Source organism: Trametes versicolor (assembly GCF_000271585.1).
Source record: "Trametes versicolor FP-101664 SS1 unplaced genomic scaffold TRAVEscaffold_16, whole genome shotgun sequence".
NCBI classification, from domain to species: Eukaryota; Fungi; Basidiomycota; class Agaricomycetes; order Polyporales; family Polyporaceae; genus Trametes; species Trametes versicolor.
Genome location: NW_007360336.1, coordinates 192,692 through 207,428, shown reverse-complemented (window position 1 = coordinate 207,428; position 14,737 = coordinate 192,692). Strand labels below are relative to the sequence as shown.

At 60.3% G+C, this 14,737-nt stretch overlaps 2 protein-coding genes across 2 annotated transcripts; one reads left to right on the top strand and one right to left on the bottom strand.

The window, feature by feature from the left end:
* Positions 1-143: 143 nt before the first annotated feature.
* On the bottom strand, positions 144-464 carry TRAVEDRAFT_84689 (globin-like protein; the record flags this gene model as incomplete). Its single annotated transcript, XM_008047117.1, has 2 exons — positions 144-279; positions 346-464. Coding segments are annotated over 2 exons (255 nt in total), but the record flags the coding sequence as incomplete, so codon positions are not given.
* A 677-nt stretch (positions 465-1,141) lies between these two features.
* Positions 1,142-5,426, top strand: TRAVEDRAFT_156908 (Vps54-domain-containing protein). The gene is made up of 11 exons (XM_008047116.1): positions 1,142-1,430; positions 1,485-2,713; positions 2,763-2,809; positions 2,860-3,003; positions 3,058-3,301; positions 3,369-3,939; positions 3,998-4,119; positions 4,181-4,267; positions 4,320-4,436; positions 4,512-4,603; positions 4,655-5,426. The coding sequence occupies exons 1-11, from the start codon at positions 1,166-1,168 to the stop codon at positions 5,295-5,297; spliced, it is 3,561 nt and encodes a 1,186-aa protein (XP_008045307.1). The 5' UTR covers positions 1,142-1,165; the 3' UTR covers positions 5,298-5,426.
* The last annotated feature ends 9,311 nt before the right edge of the window (positions 5,427-14,737 follow it).

Below are 14,737 nucleotides of genomic sequence, written 5' to 3'. Positions count from 1 at the left end.
GGGGCTCGAGATCCACCCCGGATGTGCGGCTTGTGTGGTGTCGAGTGTCCCTGAGGGCGCTACGACGCGAATGCCAGGCTCCGGCTTCACGGGGACGCGGAAGTACTCGGGGTTCGGCGCGTCGGACAGGGAGTATCTGAACACCGCGAAGGCACAATGTGGACGGACGTGTGTTTGTGGGCAATGCGCTCTACGACGGGGAGGATGGGGGTGAGATCTTCGATGTTGGCGGCGTGTGCGTGGACGGCGCGGGCGAGTTGCCTCTGCCTGAAGGCCACGCTGAGTGATGAGAGGGCGAAGGTAAGCATGCAAATCATTGCGAGAAATAGCGGACTGACCCGCTACTTACTGCGGCTGAAGACATTGCGTAGGTCGGGGTTGGCCTCCAGCATCTGCCTGTAGAAGAGGGTGGTGATGGTCACGCCATGCTCAGCGAGGATGGGGACCGTGGCGGTGACGAGCTTGCGCTACTCCGAAGTATTGACACATCGAGATGTTTTCGCCCTAGTTCCATGCCCTCCTGAACACACTGCGCGAATCACAACATTTACATGTGACGTAGTTGCTCAACACACCACATTCATTCGACAACTGCTTCCTACAATAGCTGCAGGTTTGTTTTGTCTGCATCGAAGCGAGTCAGTATCATACCCCAAGTCCCGAGGCTAGTCCATCAGTAACATATTATCTGCCCCGCCAAAATGGCTAAGAACCTACTTTATGCGTCATGATTATAATACGCCGAATTTCGCAGATCCTCAAACACCCATTCCTGCCCGACGGCGTATACAGCGGCGTAGGTAATCTCGACGAGCGCAGGATGTCAGGCGCGTCGGTTTCACGCCTTGGACGCTGAGCTAGAACCTGTGATTGAAATTGCTTAGGAGGAGTTTCAACGCAATATAACGAACCGTTCGATGTACATGTTACTAGCTACTAGTTAGAAACCATGTCTGCTTTCGCAGAAGCGCCCATAAATGCACTGACACCGGCGAATGCCGAACACGGAGGCGCACATCCCATTGGCATCCGTGTCCCACTGGCATTCCAATCACATTCTCATTCCCTCTCTGGCACCACTCTCGCGTAGACGGCTCATGCGAAACTTGGAATCTGCTCTAGAGGTTTCATAGCGGTCCCACTGCGCTGCACAAGGGCCTAATTCATGTCCGACTACGCGTCAACTCCCTCACGCCCCGGCTCGCCCATCGGAGAACTGCCGTCGTTCTCTGCTGCTCGCCCCAGCGCGTACAGATTCAACTGGGATTCTAGGCGACCTGGACCGGGTAGTGTCTCAGAGACCACAGAAGGGAGAGGAGATTACTTCGCGAATAACGCCCCATATGATGTCTACACCAATGGCTCTCTCGCCAACCTCGCCCTGGGTGCGATTCCGTCGGAATGGAGTAGTTCGAGGCATGGCTTCAATGGTGCGCTATCTCGAGTGCGTTGGCAGCGTTGCATTGTGTACTGAACATGCGCAGCCATCTCGAATGTCGTAAATAGCCCACGCAAGAAACCCGATCCGCCCAAGGCTCACTCCGCGCTCCCAGCGGTTCCCCCAGCGGACCTCCCGCGCGTGCGCCGCAAGGACTTCGACTCCTACCTCCGCGCGATCTCGCCGGAATGGGAGCGCTTTGTGCAGAACGCGGAGCAAGGCCGGGACGGGGTCGCACAAATCGAGAGCACATCCTCCTCGTCCGGCATCGAAGTCCCTCCCACACCGCACACGCCGAGAACACCGAGGCCGCCGTCAGGAAAGGCCCCACCACCACTCGAGACCGTCCCGTCTGTGTTCTTTGACGCAAGCTTCAACCTAGGCGACCCGCGGACGTTCAATGCAGTGACCGAGCAGCGCGAGGGCGAAGAGGACTTTACAGACCCGACATCACTTTCCCACTCTCTGCCATTACTCGAGAAGCTGTCTCACTATGCGGACACGATTGAGCAGCACCTCGTGCGCGAAATCTCCGTGCGGTCTACCTCGTTCTTCGCTGCCCTGGCGAATCTTCAAGACCTCCAGACCGAATCTGAGCAATGCCTTGACCGCATCTCCAATCTGCGAGGGCTGCTCAAAGACGTCGACGAGAAGGGTGCGAAGCGCGGGCTGGAGATTGTACGGAAAGAGGGTAAGCTGCGGAACATGGGCGCCGTCAAGGACAGCGTCCGTTTCGTCAGCGGGGTCATGGAGATGACCGGAGTGGCGAGAAGCCTAGTGGCGGCGGGCCAGTGGGGCGAGGCACTGGATGTTATTGAAGAGCTGAACAGGCTCTGGGACCCTACCAGCGCGGATGCACAGGCCGCGAGACCGCCGCCGACCCCGGCGAAGAACGGTCGGTCTTCACCTTTGCCTACGGTGATGGAGTCACCCCCTGCCACACCGCCACCGCCGCCACCGCCCCCTGCCCCTACAATACCTCTATCATCTTTGAGGGCCTTCGCAGCATTACCGGAACACCTACGGACACTAACCATGGAGATCACCACATCCCTGTCGTCCGAGTTTGTCAACCTTCTGCGGCACGATCTTGTCGAGCGCATCGACTCGAAGTATGATTATTGGCCGGAGGCGCAGCGACATGACTTCAACATGTCGCTGAAAGATCGGCTACGACCGTTGCTGCAGTCCTTGGTGCGCACAAAGGGTATCCTAGAAGCTACAATATCCTGGCGAGACGTAGTTATGACGGAAGTACGAAGTACAATCAAGCGGGTAAGTGCTAAGACTGGACGAAGCTGTTCCATGCTAACAGGAAGTGCAGCGAATACCTACGCTCGAGCTGAGCGATGATGATTCAATACCTCAGCAGTAAGTCTAAATTATAGTGGCCAAGGCGCATATGCTCATAGTAGTTTCAGGTCAAATGCCGCGGCTGAACTACGTGCCATGTCACATGCGGCTTTCATGGATGTGGCTCGTGCCATGTACCGCAGCCTCCTGAACTGCATAGAAGGCCTGTATCGCGAAAATGCCATCATTGTCGAGGTCGTCCAGAGTATCCAGTACGTCTGTTCATTCAAGGCGCTTTAAAGGCAATAGCTGAAGTGATCCGTCAGGTCGCCAAAAGCGAGCGTGGACTTGGCCGCGCTGCAGGAGGAGCTGTCTGACATCCTGTCCTCCGCAGCTGAGCTTGCGAACGCCCGCGCATCGAAGGTGATGAGCGTCCGCGCGGAACAGCATACCGCACTCGACCTGCCAAGCTTCTGCGCACTATTCAACGAGTCTTGGGATTTCGTTGTGAAGTCGGAGATCATCTGCAGGCGGATGATTGTGGGCTTGCGGGGAGCGATTGTCAGCCAGGTCAGTATACACCGCACTGGTAGGTCAAACATGGGATGCTGACTACAATGGATTGCCTTTTTTTCAGGCCAAGAGCTTCTTGCAGCACTTCCATCAGACACAACTATCACTATCGGCCAAGCTCGTGGAAGATGAGCAGTGGAACGCCGCAGAGGTTGCGCCCTCTGTGCAGCGTATAGTAGATATGATGGTCGACGCGTCCATCCAAGACCCCCCAGAGCTACTCCTCAATCGTCCTCCCTCCGACACACTTTCTCCCCTACCCCCACCATCTCCCGCTCCGTCATCTCCCTCTCTCACGGTCAATGGTTTGCCGCCACGACCTTCCTCCCCGTTGCCCTCACCAAACTTCCCACCCTCACCCGGACGTGCTGCGCGAAGGCGCTCTGCAAACGCACCAACAAAGCATCTACGTGTGGAGGACCGGCCGTTCTTCGCGGTGTCCGCGACTCTCGACGTGCTCGTGCTGCTCATCGAGTACCTCAAAGTCATCGTGAACCTGCCGCTGCTCGTGACGGACACGATGAGCCGCGTTATCGAGCTCCTCAAGTCGTTCAACTCGCGCACGTGCCAGGTCGTCCTCGGTGCGGGCGCGATGCGCTCAGCGGGCCTGAAAAACATTACGGCGAAACATTTGGGTGCGTTTCGTAGTTTCGCAATGTGCGCGCAAGTGCATCAAGCTGACACGTACCGCAGCTCTTGCGTCGCAGTCACTAGCGATCATGATCTCGCTCATCCCGTACGTTCGCGAGGCGTTCCGCAGGCATCTCAGCCAGAAACAGGCGGTGATGCTCATCGAGTTCGACAAGCTCAAGCGGGTATGTGTGCACACCATATCTGTAGGGGTACATTTGTTCTTACGTGTGTACACCTGGCCAGGACTACCAAGAGCACCAGAACGAGATCCATGCCAAGCTGATTGCCATCATGGGCGACCGCCTCACCGCGCACATTCGCTCGTTGCAGGTAAGGCCTACCATGAATCGAGATTGCTACATCGTTTCTGACAGTACGCTAGGGCGTAAGGTGGGACGTCCCCAAGGAAGGCGTCAACGAGTACATGGAAGTTCTTGTGAAGGAGACTGTGACGCTGCACAAGGTCCTCTCGCGGTACCTTCCCTCCTCCATCGTCGAGGTAAGCGTCGTCTTCGCTGTATGCATCCCGTCGCATTCGCATTTCTAATGACCGCCCTCGACGTTTCACGCGCAGTTTGTGATGACGCAGGTCTTCGCCGCGATCAACCACCGCCTGTCTGAGGAATACGCGAAGATCGAGCTACCGTCCCTGGAGGCGAAACACAGGTACGCGTCACATCGCGCGAACGTCCACCCCCTTTACTGACGCACCTTCAGGCTTATCACAGATGCGCGCTATCTCCAAGAGAAGTTGACGGGGCTCAAGAACGTCGCGGCGCCGACCGCGATGCTCGAAACCGTCGTCTCCGAGAAGTCGGTCGCGAACAGGCAAGCCCAGCAGCCTGCGCAACCCGCGTCCGCGCCCCAGCAGCCCGCTGTCCAGTCCGCGCTTAACGCCGGGAGGTTCAGAGGGATGCTGCAGCGCGCTGGCACGCTCAACGGTCGGCACGCCACCGCGCCACCGACTTCGTCGACGCCGCCACCCGCTCTTGCGCCCAACGTCGAGAAGGCACTGCCCCCTGCCGTCGTCGCGTCGCCGTCGCCCGGACCGGACTCGCGCGTAGGCACTCCAGGACCACCGGTCGACCCTATGGCTGACAACGCGCCTGCCGCACCGACGCCGCCTCCTCAGGCTCCTGTGGTGATCACGGAGAAGTCGCTCGTCGCTGAGCCCGACGAAGCGAATGGGGATGCTGCGCCTGAATCTTTGTTGCCTGTGGGTGAGGATGCCCCTCCGGAAATCCCACCCAAGGGGGACACGCCTGCGCCTGATGGCGATAGCGAGCAACCCCAGGCTGATGGGGAGCTTGCGGATGAAGAGGCGGTCGCTCCGGCTGAGGAGCCTCATCCTCTCGCGTAACGCGCGGCCATCGCCTGCTGGACCTCGTAACGTGGACGGTGCGGTATTTACTGTATATGGACCCGGAATGCCTTAATACCCTATCACTGCCGCATTTCTGGGACGTTGGTTATGTCATAGATCTCCCACTAGAAGACGTGCACTCACCCTCGAAAACCGTCGTCCCATGGACAACGTTGTGTTCGGCCGCCTTGACGCGAACAGCGATCTCGCGCATCGGACCACATGTAGGAGCAGGAGTACCAGCGCAGTCGCTGATTCGCCCCCTCGGCGTGTGTCAGGATCTCGCTACCAAGCCGCTAGCAGAACGCGGAGGGCACGCCCGACGGCGCGTCGTCGGGCGTGCTCTCCGCAGTCTGAGTCTACCCCAAACGACGATCGCACCCCCACTAGTGACTGACTCGACCGGGGGGTTGGCGATCCCCTCGCGATGAGATCAACTCCGCGATGCGTTCTAGTAGCATCCAGAGGGCCAGGGGACAGGAGACTCGCAATTGGGGCCCGCATGGTCACTACCGTGTGACACACTGCATTATAAGCATTGAAGAATACATATGGGCGACGTCGATCGGGCATCGACAACGCTCGAGACTCGAGTGCTCTGATCTGAATTCGAGAGTGTGCACGGGCGGGGAGGGCGGCCGTGCAGGACGCCTTGGCCTTGGCGCAATCTCACACCTTCTGTGGGCGCCAATGTGTGCTCGTGAGCAACGTTGGCTCGGGGTAAACAGATGGCGCGTTCCGTTTCGTTGCGACTCCGCGCAGATTCAGATCGCACGAAGCTCGCGAGCCGGGAGGATGGCGTTATCATAAGGTGATTGGCCGCAACCTATGGCCACAGCGCACTCCGGACGGAGGATGTGTTTTGACTCTGAGAAGCGCAAAGAGGGTACGAAGGGGCGGCGCCTGCGCCCACTGCGCCATTACGGGCAACGGACGGGACGGCGGGTAGGGCCTCGTGCGCTCAGCACGTTCGAGGCGCGTATATAGCGACCGCGGCTCTCGCGGACGGACGCACGTTGACTCTCCCGCGCGGAGGACATCGTTCGCCCATTATTATTTTCATTAAGGTGGCCAGGTGGGAGGCCCATCGTGCCGCCCCAGGCATCGCTGAGCGCGTCGGATGCCGCTGTCGATGCCATGGCCGGTCGCTGGTGGCGGGCCCTGCAGAGTGGCATGCCGTCCTGAATTTGCGGCCGGCAGGGCCTGTATGTGGCGCGTGTTGTGGTGATGTGTTGTCCGCGGCGGGAGGGCGAACGCGATCGGGCGGGCGGGAGAGGAGTTTTGGGCTAGCGCCGGGGACTTACCCCGGATTTCTTGGCCGCGGCTACCGGGTGCCCCACCGCAAGCTCCGGCAACTTAAGAAACGTTCTCTCCACGGCCACCGATGTGCCTAGTTGTGAAGTCCAGTTATAAGTTATTTTATCGACTCGCAGGATGTTCTAGTGAACGTAAACATACCATTGAATACACAAGATCCGTGAAGTTTGCATCGATGAAAGTCTAATGCGCATTCTGTCACGCCGGGCGAAGCCAGGCTCATGAAGCAATCTATCCGGCAGATGTTAGACGCGGTCCACTCTGAGCGGTTTGCTCACACGACGCCCGGGTGCTCGAGGAACATGTACTGAACGCTCGGCATCGGAGACCCGGCGCGGTACCCTCCGCGACACATGTGGACCTATAAGCGCCACCAGGTCATGAAGGGTCCGTGTTACGCCGCTGACGGACGGTGCGCCTTGTTCTCCGAGTGCGCCATCCCCGCGCCATATGTGCATCTGACATGTTTAGTCAAAACTGATTGACGCGGTATCGAGAGAGCACGTTGTAAAAACATGACCAACTTCTGGAAAACGCGCCGGCCACCGAAGTCGGAAAACCACTGCGCGTTGATCTCAATCGGGATAGTTGGACAGACCACTTCTGACACAGACTAAGCCCCGAGAGGCACCGCAAGAAAAGATGGCGTACCGCACAGCCTGTCACACACATGCGTGCGTGCGCCCGTGGGCGGGACACACACGCTTCACCTCGGAGTTGGTCCGGTGTCGAAAAGGAGCAGGCTCACCTCCGAATGCAGCCCGGACCCAGTGTGCGACGTCGGGTCGAGATGCCCCAACAATAGCTGGGACGTCTCAGATCCCAGCTGCCGGACGTTCCATGATGCATCCAGCTGGGGATGGATGGAAGTCTGCGTCGCGACAACTCCGACGAAAGCTGGCTGATAGTAGCACGGTGTGAAGCGGTTGTGGCGGGATTAGAACCGGGCGGAGTTGTTTCCTCGTGTTGAGCACAATTGTTGTGAAGGGGGATTTATCAATGAAGGGAGAAGGTTAGGGATTCGAAGCAGACTCTAAATTTTGCGCATATAGTGGACATTGAGCGCACCCGCACACCCGGAAGCTGTCCATAGCCCGTTCTGGAGTCCATGTATTTGCGACGCCGCCTTCTGGGCTCACGCCCGGATATCCTCGTCCACCGGCCAGGGCGGACGAGGAGAAGCGCGTTCTGGACCGCGCAGAAGCAGGACATAATTGTGACAGCCATAGATGGACAGATGCTCACCAAACCCCCGCCAGCGGATATCCTACCGCAGTTCAGTCACGGCGGTTTAACGTTTAATGCCCTCTCCTCGCAGGAGTGCAGGTGGACGCAGACGTGATCGCGTCGGCCACGCATCGGCCGGGGCAGTTGACGCAGCGCGCGGAGATGGCGCCGCTAGATCCCCAACGAAAGTCAGGCTAGTGGCGGCGTCACGCCGTCGCAGCGCCGCCTCGCCGAGCTCAGGCTGCGAATCGCCAGTTCCTGTTTCGCGCCAGCTGTCCGCGTTCGTGACTGGGACATGATCTTGACCGTCCTAGTGACAGCATCATCAGCGCAGACAACATGTCCCCGAAGAGGGCTCCGGGAAGGCGTGATTACGGTGCTCACTAATAGGATGCGCTAGGGGGCGGCGGTCGGGCGGGCGGTCCGCGTCGTGCCCGCTCTGGTAGCAGGGCGGCCATCTGTGGGCGGCATCGGGGCCATCAGGTCGCAGGCGCGCCCGCGCCTGCGGCGGTACTGATGCGCCCGGCGGGAGAGGCGTTCGTATACCCACAAGCGGGAGTAGGAACAGCTTCCGGTCCGAATGGGGTGTGGTGCACAGCGTTTGGGTTTGGCTCGTGCTTCGAAGATTCAAGAGATAGTCAGGCACGGGGCGGGCGTGCCTGCGTGTGGGGTGCGTCAAGCTATACTCCTTTGAGCAGGGTTTAGCACGATTGGTTTCGACAGGGCGAGCTGGAGCGGGGTGGGTGGCTTGTATCGGATGACCAACGCTACGGGAGCAATACCGACCGCACGCTTGACATGTTTGTCATGGTGATTTTAGTGAATTGTCACTGAACCATCAGGATGAGCTTTAACCACGCGTCGGAGAGCGAAGGTCATCACTTACTCCCAGCTGTGGCCAACCGGGCCAGTCCTCCGTGGTTACACCGGTGACAAGAACATGTGAGGCTTGCCTCTGCAGCGGCGAGGCGCAGGCAAACCCTTGATGATCACCATTCAGCGCACCCTCGCGGGCTAGACCGCGCAGGTGAACAATGAGCAGATATGGCATGCAGGCCGGGTCCGTCGCGACGCACCCCAAAGATGAACTTACATACACCTTCGTACATAGCAACCGCCGGCACGCGTAGCGGGCCAAGGCACAGATCTTGCTGCGTGTATCTGTGACCGCTTGGCCGTGTCGATGATGTTCTAGAGCACTGGCGACCCGTCGGACGAGTCCGGTTAGCCTCGTGTCTGCCTGCTGCATCTCGAACACGGACGACAGGCAGTCGTGGTCGACTTGAACATTTCGTGCGCCCGCATCCACTGTCTGGCCGTATGGCTTGACGCTCACCTCAGCAGGACCTCTTTCAGCGGCGCCGACGTCATCTGTACGTTTCTGTTGAGCATGGCAACGCGACGCGGCGGCCCTTGCAACCTCATTAGGAACCGTGGTGCGACCCCGTCCCTCCCCGTCCCCGTCCGTCCACTCGGACAGGTACTTGAACCAAGACTGGGGCCCACAAGTACTCATCGCCATCGATCGAGGCTCACAAGAACCTCTTTAGCAGCGCACAGCAATGAGGGGACTTACAGAATACTAGAACGCGCGCAGCCACCCCCATACACGGGCGCTTCGCTGCCCTTTGACGTTCGGGGACCGCCCGCGGATGCGTTCTTTAACCGCATTGTACCGTAGGGGCGCACTGCGAGAACGAGGTCGCGAACGCAAAATCCGGGGCGTTGCTAGGGACGGGCCTGGACCTCCTCGACCGACCTCGTCACGCAGGATCGCCGACGTTGACCAGCCAAATTCCTGGGCAAGGCCGTGACGACCGAGATAAAGTTGAGGGTGCTGAGTCACCGGCGGAACGTCTGTTTTCCCCTCTTGACTCTTGTTGTTGGCCGGGGTCGCAATATATTGTGCGCACGCGTGCTTACGTCGTTTATGAACAAGACGATCGTCGATATAGGTGTGGTCTTGGGATAATTCTATTTGGAAACCCCGGGTACCGCTTGGAACCCCTCTGCTAGTTTGGAAACCCGGTTTCGTGGCGGCCTGCGCCGGAGGACCTCCGGATGATGCATACCCCAAACGGGACATGGCCGGCAGGTGTGTGAACGCGGGGGTGCGTTTCTCTGGTTTCGTACACGAATACGAGCATGCAGCACGTTCTAAACATCGCGATAATAGCCGCGTACCACGGAGCTCGCTTGAACAATGGGTGCTTGCACATCCGACTCGTCGCGAGCAGGTAAATGCTTTTTAATTCCAGATATGTCTCCCGGAGTAGGCATATCTTCAAGTCTCCACTTCATTTACATAGTTTGCGCTGCGCGCGAGGCTCAATGTCAGCCCCGTGCGCGGGGCGAACTGCTCAGGCATTGACTCAATTATTCACAGGATTATCTCGTGGCGTCCAGATGTGCTAGAGTCCCCCGACGGCACATCACGTGTGCCCTCCGTAGGACGGCGGGCATGCGCGAAGGGATCAGCGCGGCCGGGAGCGCCTGTTGCCCGGCCGCGTTTGACACCTTCGGGCAGGGGTTTCTATGTGTATCATTTGGAACCCGGGTTATTGTGCGTACCCCGGGTTTCCAAATAGAATTATCCGTGGTCTTGCTCATCGTAGTGCTTATACAAGGCGCATCCACGAGGCGCTGGTGCGCACGCCACCGTGTGGCATCAGTAGCACGTGCTACAGGCACTTCTGGAGGGCGGGCGCAGAGCGCAGTCATCCTCCTTTCCGCGCCGAGTCAGCATCCGGATCCTGTATCGCGTCCGTCGACTCGAACTGGCATCCGCTGATAACCCGCCCGCACGAATATCTTTTCGCATTTTTCGGATGAGCGTGACAGCCCAGACGCGTGACGGGTCGCGTTCTCCTGTGCGTATCTCGCGCGGATCTGACGTCACCCGACCCATGCGTGTCGCGATGGACCCGCATTCGGGCGGTTGCAGACGCGTCAATGCTGGCGGCGCAATCGGTGGCACGGGGTCGCGACCGTGACACGCCCGGGGGTGCGGGAACGCGTCGCGAGGACGGTCGATGTAGCCGCCAGGACGACGACATGGTGACGCACACGGCGTGCGGCGGCGTGCCCCCATGGGGAGCGCACGTCCCGATGGCGCGTTTTGCCGCCAATTGGGCGACGGGCGCGGGTGGCTGCATCGGGCGGAGGCTGTCGCTAGCTCTCGTTATTGCCGTGCGGCCCGCGTGCGGTCGCGTCAGCGGCCACTGTGGACGCGTCTGCGGAGGTCGTCGACGAGATTTGCCGGAGGTGTGTTCCCACATCGTGTGCGAACGGACATTGACGCCTTTCCCCACAGTACTAGGCAACCCATACGTATCGAGGAGCTCTAGCATGGGAGAGCTATTTGCGAGCATTTCCCAGCATCGTACGCCCTAGAGTCATCATACTCAACTGCTCTCCCTGTCACGGACAGTTTGCTATAGCGAACATCCACGCCTCGATGACCTCATGCACGCAATGATATGATGGTGAGTACATCGTCCGTGTCGGTGCATTCAACGTGTTCCGCGAAAGTGATGATGCACGGTACCTCGTGCCGACGTCACCATCGTCGGGCCATCCATGTACCTAATACGAGGAGGACGCGCGCCCGTCTGGCAGCATGGATCGCATTGAAGTCAGGTGCTGCACGCGTGGCGTGCAGCATCCGTCTTGCTGCCTATCTGAGTCCGAATCGCTGTCCTCCTGCTCGCATGGCCATGACGCACCCAGAGATCGTCAGTCATAACGCGCGGCAGAGGGTCTGCCGAATGTCACTGTGTACTGACCGGCACGATACCATTTTGAGCGGAAGCAGTCTATACTGCACGGCGTGACGGAGGAATACACGGAGAAACACTAGGCGCCCATATCAACTCCATTCGACCTTGTCGCGATTCCGTGCCGCTCATGCGAGCATGTCAGGGAAATGGCCTTGCCCAGCAAGATACGGCTTACTTTCGCGTCGATCCTGCGCGTATGCGACAGGCATCGGCCCCACACCCGCCCTCGCGTCGCCACGCGGCTTGATATGTACGCCTGTGTACCAACGCCTATGTGGCGTCGCCTTTCTGCTCGCGTATGGGGGTCGGCACGCTTATGTTTCTGCGCGGGCTCCATTCGCCTCAATCCAAACGCCCCCTTCTCGCCCCAGGACCTGCACCTGAGCAGCACGCGTGACGCGCCCGGTATCTTTTCGCAGAAGCTTCGAGCGGCCAGCGCGCTGATTTCCATCTGCAGCGACCCGCGCGCAGGATACGCCCCGCGTGCTCCGACCACTCCGACGACGCGTCCTTTCTGCTCCCCATATGCGGCGGACAATAGACTTGCTGGGCTGCGTGCGGTGCGGGCGTCGGCACGGCCCTCCATGATCTCTGCGCCCGCATCTGCATCAAGAAGCAGGCGTTCTGAGCCAGGGCTGCTGGGCCGCATGGCGGCGAAGCGGCGCGAGCATGCGGGGTTTAGCCTTTTGCCCTCGCTGGGGCTGCGCCCGGGCACCGGCGCGAGCGCGCGGGCGACTGCACCACCCATGTGTGGCCAGACTGCGCTGGTCTGACTCCCGCAGAGCCTCGTTTGGGTGTGTCCAGGCGGAGACCGCTTCGTGTGGGTACGCGCCCTGACGACCGCGCGTGAGTGAGGACCCTCCCGTCCGAGCGAAGCTTATTATTGTCGTGGGCGGACCCCGACGCGGCGCGACGCAGCCGGGGGCGGCTGCATAGAACGTCCCAGAAGGCCGCGGCGGGCACCGCGAGCTTCGAAACCACATACAGGGGGAGCTGCGCCCTCGCAAACGGGATGCGGCGCGTTCTAGGCGGCTTAACATAGCGGGGTGCTGGGAGTGCGGCCCTCCGGGGCGGGGAAACAGGGCGCAGGAGCAGAACAGAATCGCCTGGAAGGCTGGAATGCCGCCGCTTCATATGTGCGCAGAAGAGGATGCAAGTGAAGGACGGCACCGTCACGCCGTCGGGCACACGAGCGGGCGGCGGCGGGCCCGGTGTATTCGTGCATGCGGTCGCTTCCCATCCCCGCCGCCGCCGCTTCGATACTAAACAGGGCATGCGCGCGCGGCGGGGCGTGCTGCGGCATCTCGTCCTCAAAATTCAATCTGCATCTCCGCCATTCATGTGACGATCTGCGCCTGGGTGAAGAGCGCAGGTGCGCGCAAGCGACCCCGCACGCGGAGGGTGCGTGCGCGTGAAGAAGGCTGAAGAAGGCCGGCAATGAGGTGATGTGCGCGGTGCAGTGCTGCAGCGTGCCTGCAGTTGCAACCGTCCGTCGCGGAACAGGGCGGACGCGGCTGTTGGGCGCAGGCGCACGCGCCTGCACGGGCGCGCTGGAAAGTATTTGGCCGCCGGCGCGCGCCCACGCTCTAGATCGCGGGAGAATGCATGCCATATTGACGCAGTGATGCAAGGGGGCGCGCGAGGCGAGTCGCGAATTCGACGCGCCGTGAGGCCACCGAAATTCGCGCCGGGCGCGTACGCGCGCGCGAGTGGCACAACCGCCGCGGTGAGCGACATAAATTTTGGGTCCGGCGCGGGCTCGGGCGCGGGCGCGGACGGACTAATGGGCGGACTTGGTGCTTTGGGGGCAGATTGAGTGTGCCCGATCGCGGGGCTAGCGCGAGGAGCGCGCCATCGCGCGATACCGCCGCGGTGGAACGCGAGGGCGCGTTACAGGATGGTATGACTTGTTAAGTTGTTGCGTGTCGCGGGGGCACGACTGTATGCTAAAGGCGTGCTTGGCGGGCGCCCGGACTGGGGAGGTACCTGCGGGACGGTCGACGACGCCTCGGCCGACCGGGACGTCGGGGGTGCGCGAGCGGGTATGCAGATGGTGCCAGTGACTTGGGTACCTGCGCTGTCGTGACTCGGAGAGGACGTCGCGATCATGGCAGGCTGGCGTGCGCGCACGTCAGTTGGGGGAGGATATTCGGTCGTCTGAGCAGTTAGATAATTTTGTGAGTGCGACGTGGCGACACGGCGGAAGGCTTCGTGAGGATCTGCTCGATTGACAGGGATCAATGTAGGTATGTACGGGGCACATGCATGTCTGGCGGGAGGCGATGGGGTGATATGAATTGGGGACGTCGGGCACGCTGTGCGTGGGCGGAGAAACTGGGTGGGGCACCGGCGCACATGGGAGGGCGCGGCGCGGCATTCTACGATGAGAAGGGGAGGGAAATGAAGGATGGACAGTGGAATGGGACACGGGCTGTGACCTGGGCGGTTGCTGGGATAGGTGCAGTTGGGAAGAGAAGTGCGATGTGCTGTATTGAGCACGAACGCGCGAAGAGCAGCGCGCGAGGGTCGGAATGGCGGCATAGCACCGAGGGTCTGCCGTGATAAGAGGGCACGTCCGTACGGGAGAATGAAAGTCGACGTCGGGCGTGGTGGAGGAAAGGAGAAGCCGGGGGGTGGGCGTCGGTAGGGCACGTTCTGCACAGCTGGTGGAATACACGTTTGCGGAGAAAGGACAGGGAAGAAGGCTCTCGACCGCGGGCGGAGGAGACAAGACTCGAATAGAACGTGCTCGGAGGCCTTTGCGCGGACTGGGCAGTCCTCCCAGTCAAGCGCCCGCCGCGGCAGAGTCGCCCACATCGGGATGCATACCCACGCCCGCTGTGACACGCTGTGACGCGCGGGAAGCGGTTGGGACGCCGGAAGAGGCCGCGTTGGGAGGGATCTGGGTGGGAGATCGCCAAGGGGGCGCGATCGGACGTGACCTGGGTCACGGTGGAGTGGAAAAAGAAGGGAGTCATGAGTACTTATTTTGGGGGAAGACGCCGAAGGATTTCACCATTTCACGGCCGTTTCACACTCGTCCTATGTTTCTTATATAACCCCCGCCGTCTCCTCCAGTCCTCCCTCGTATACTGCCCGCCTGCTCTCCCCCAA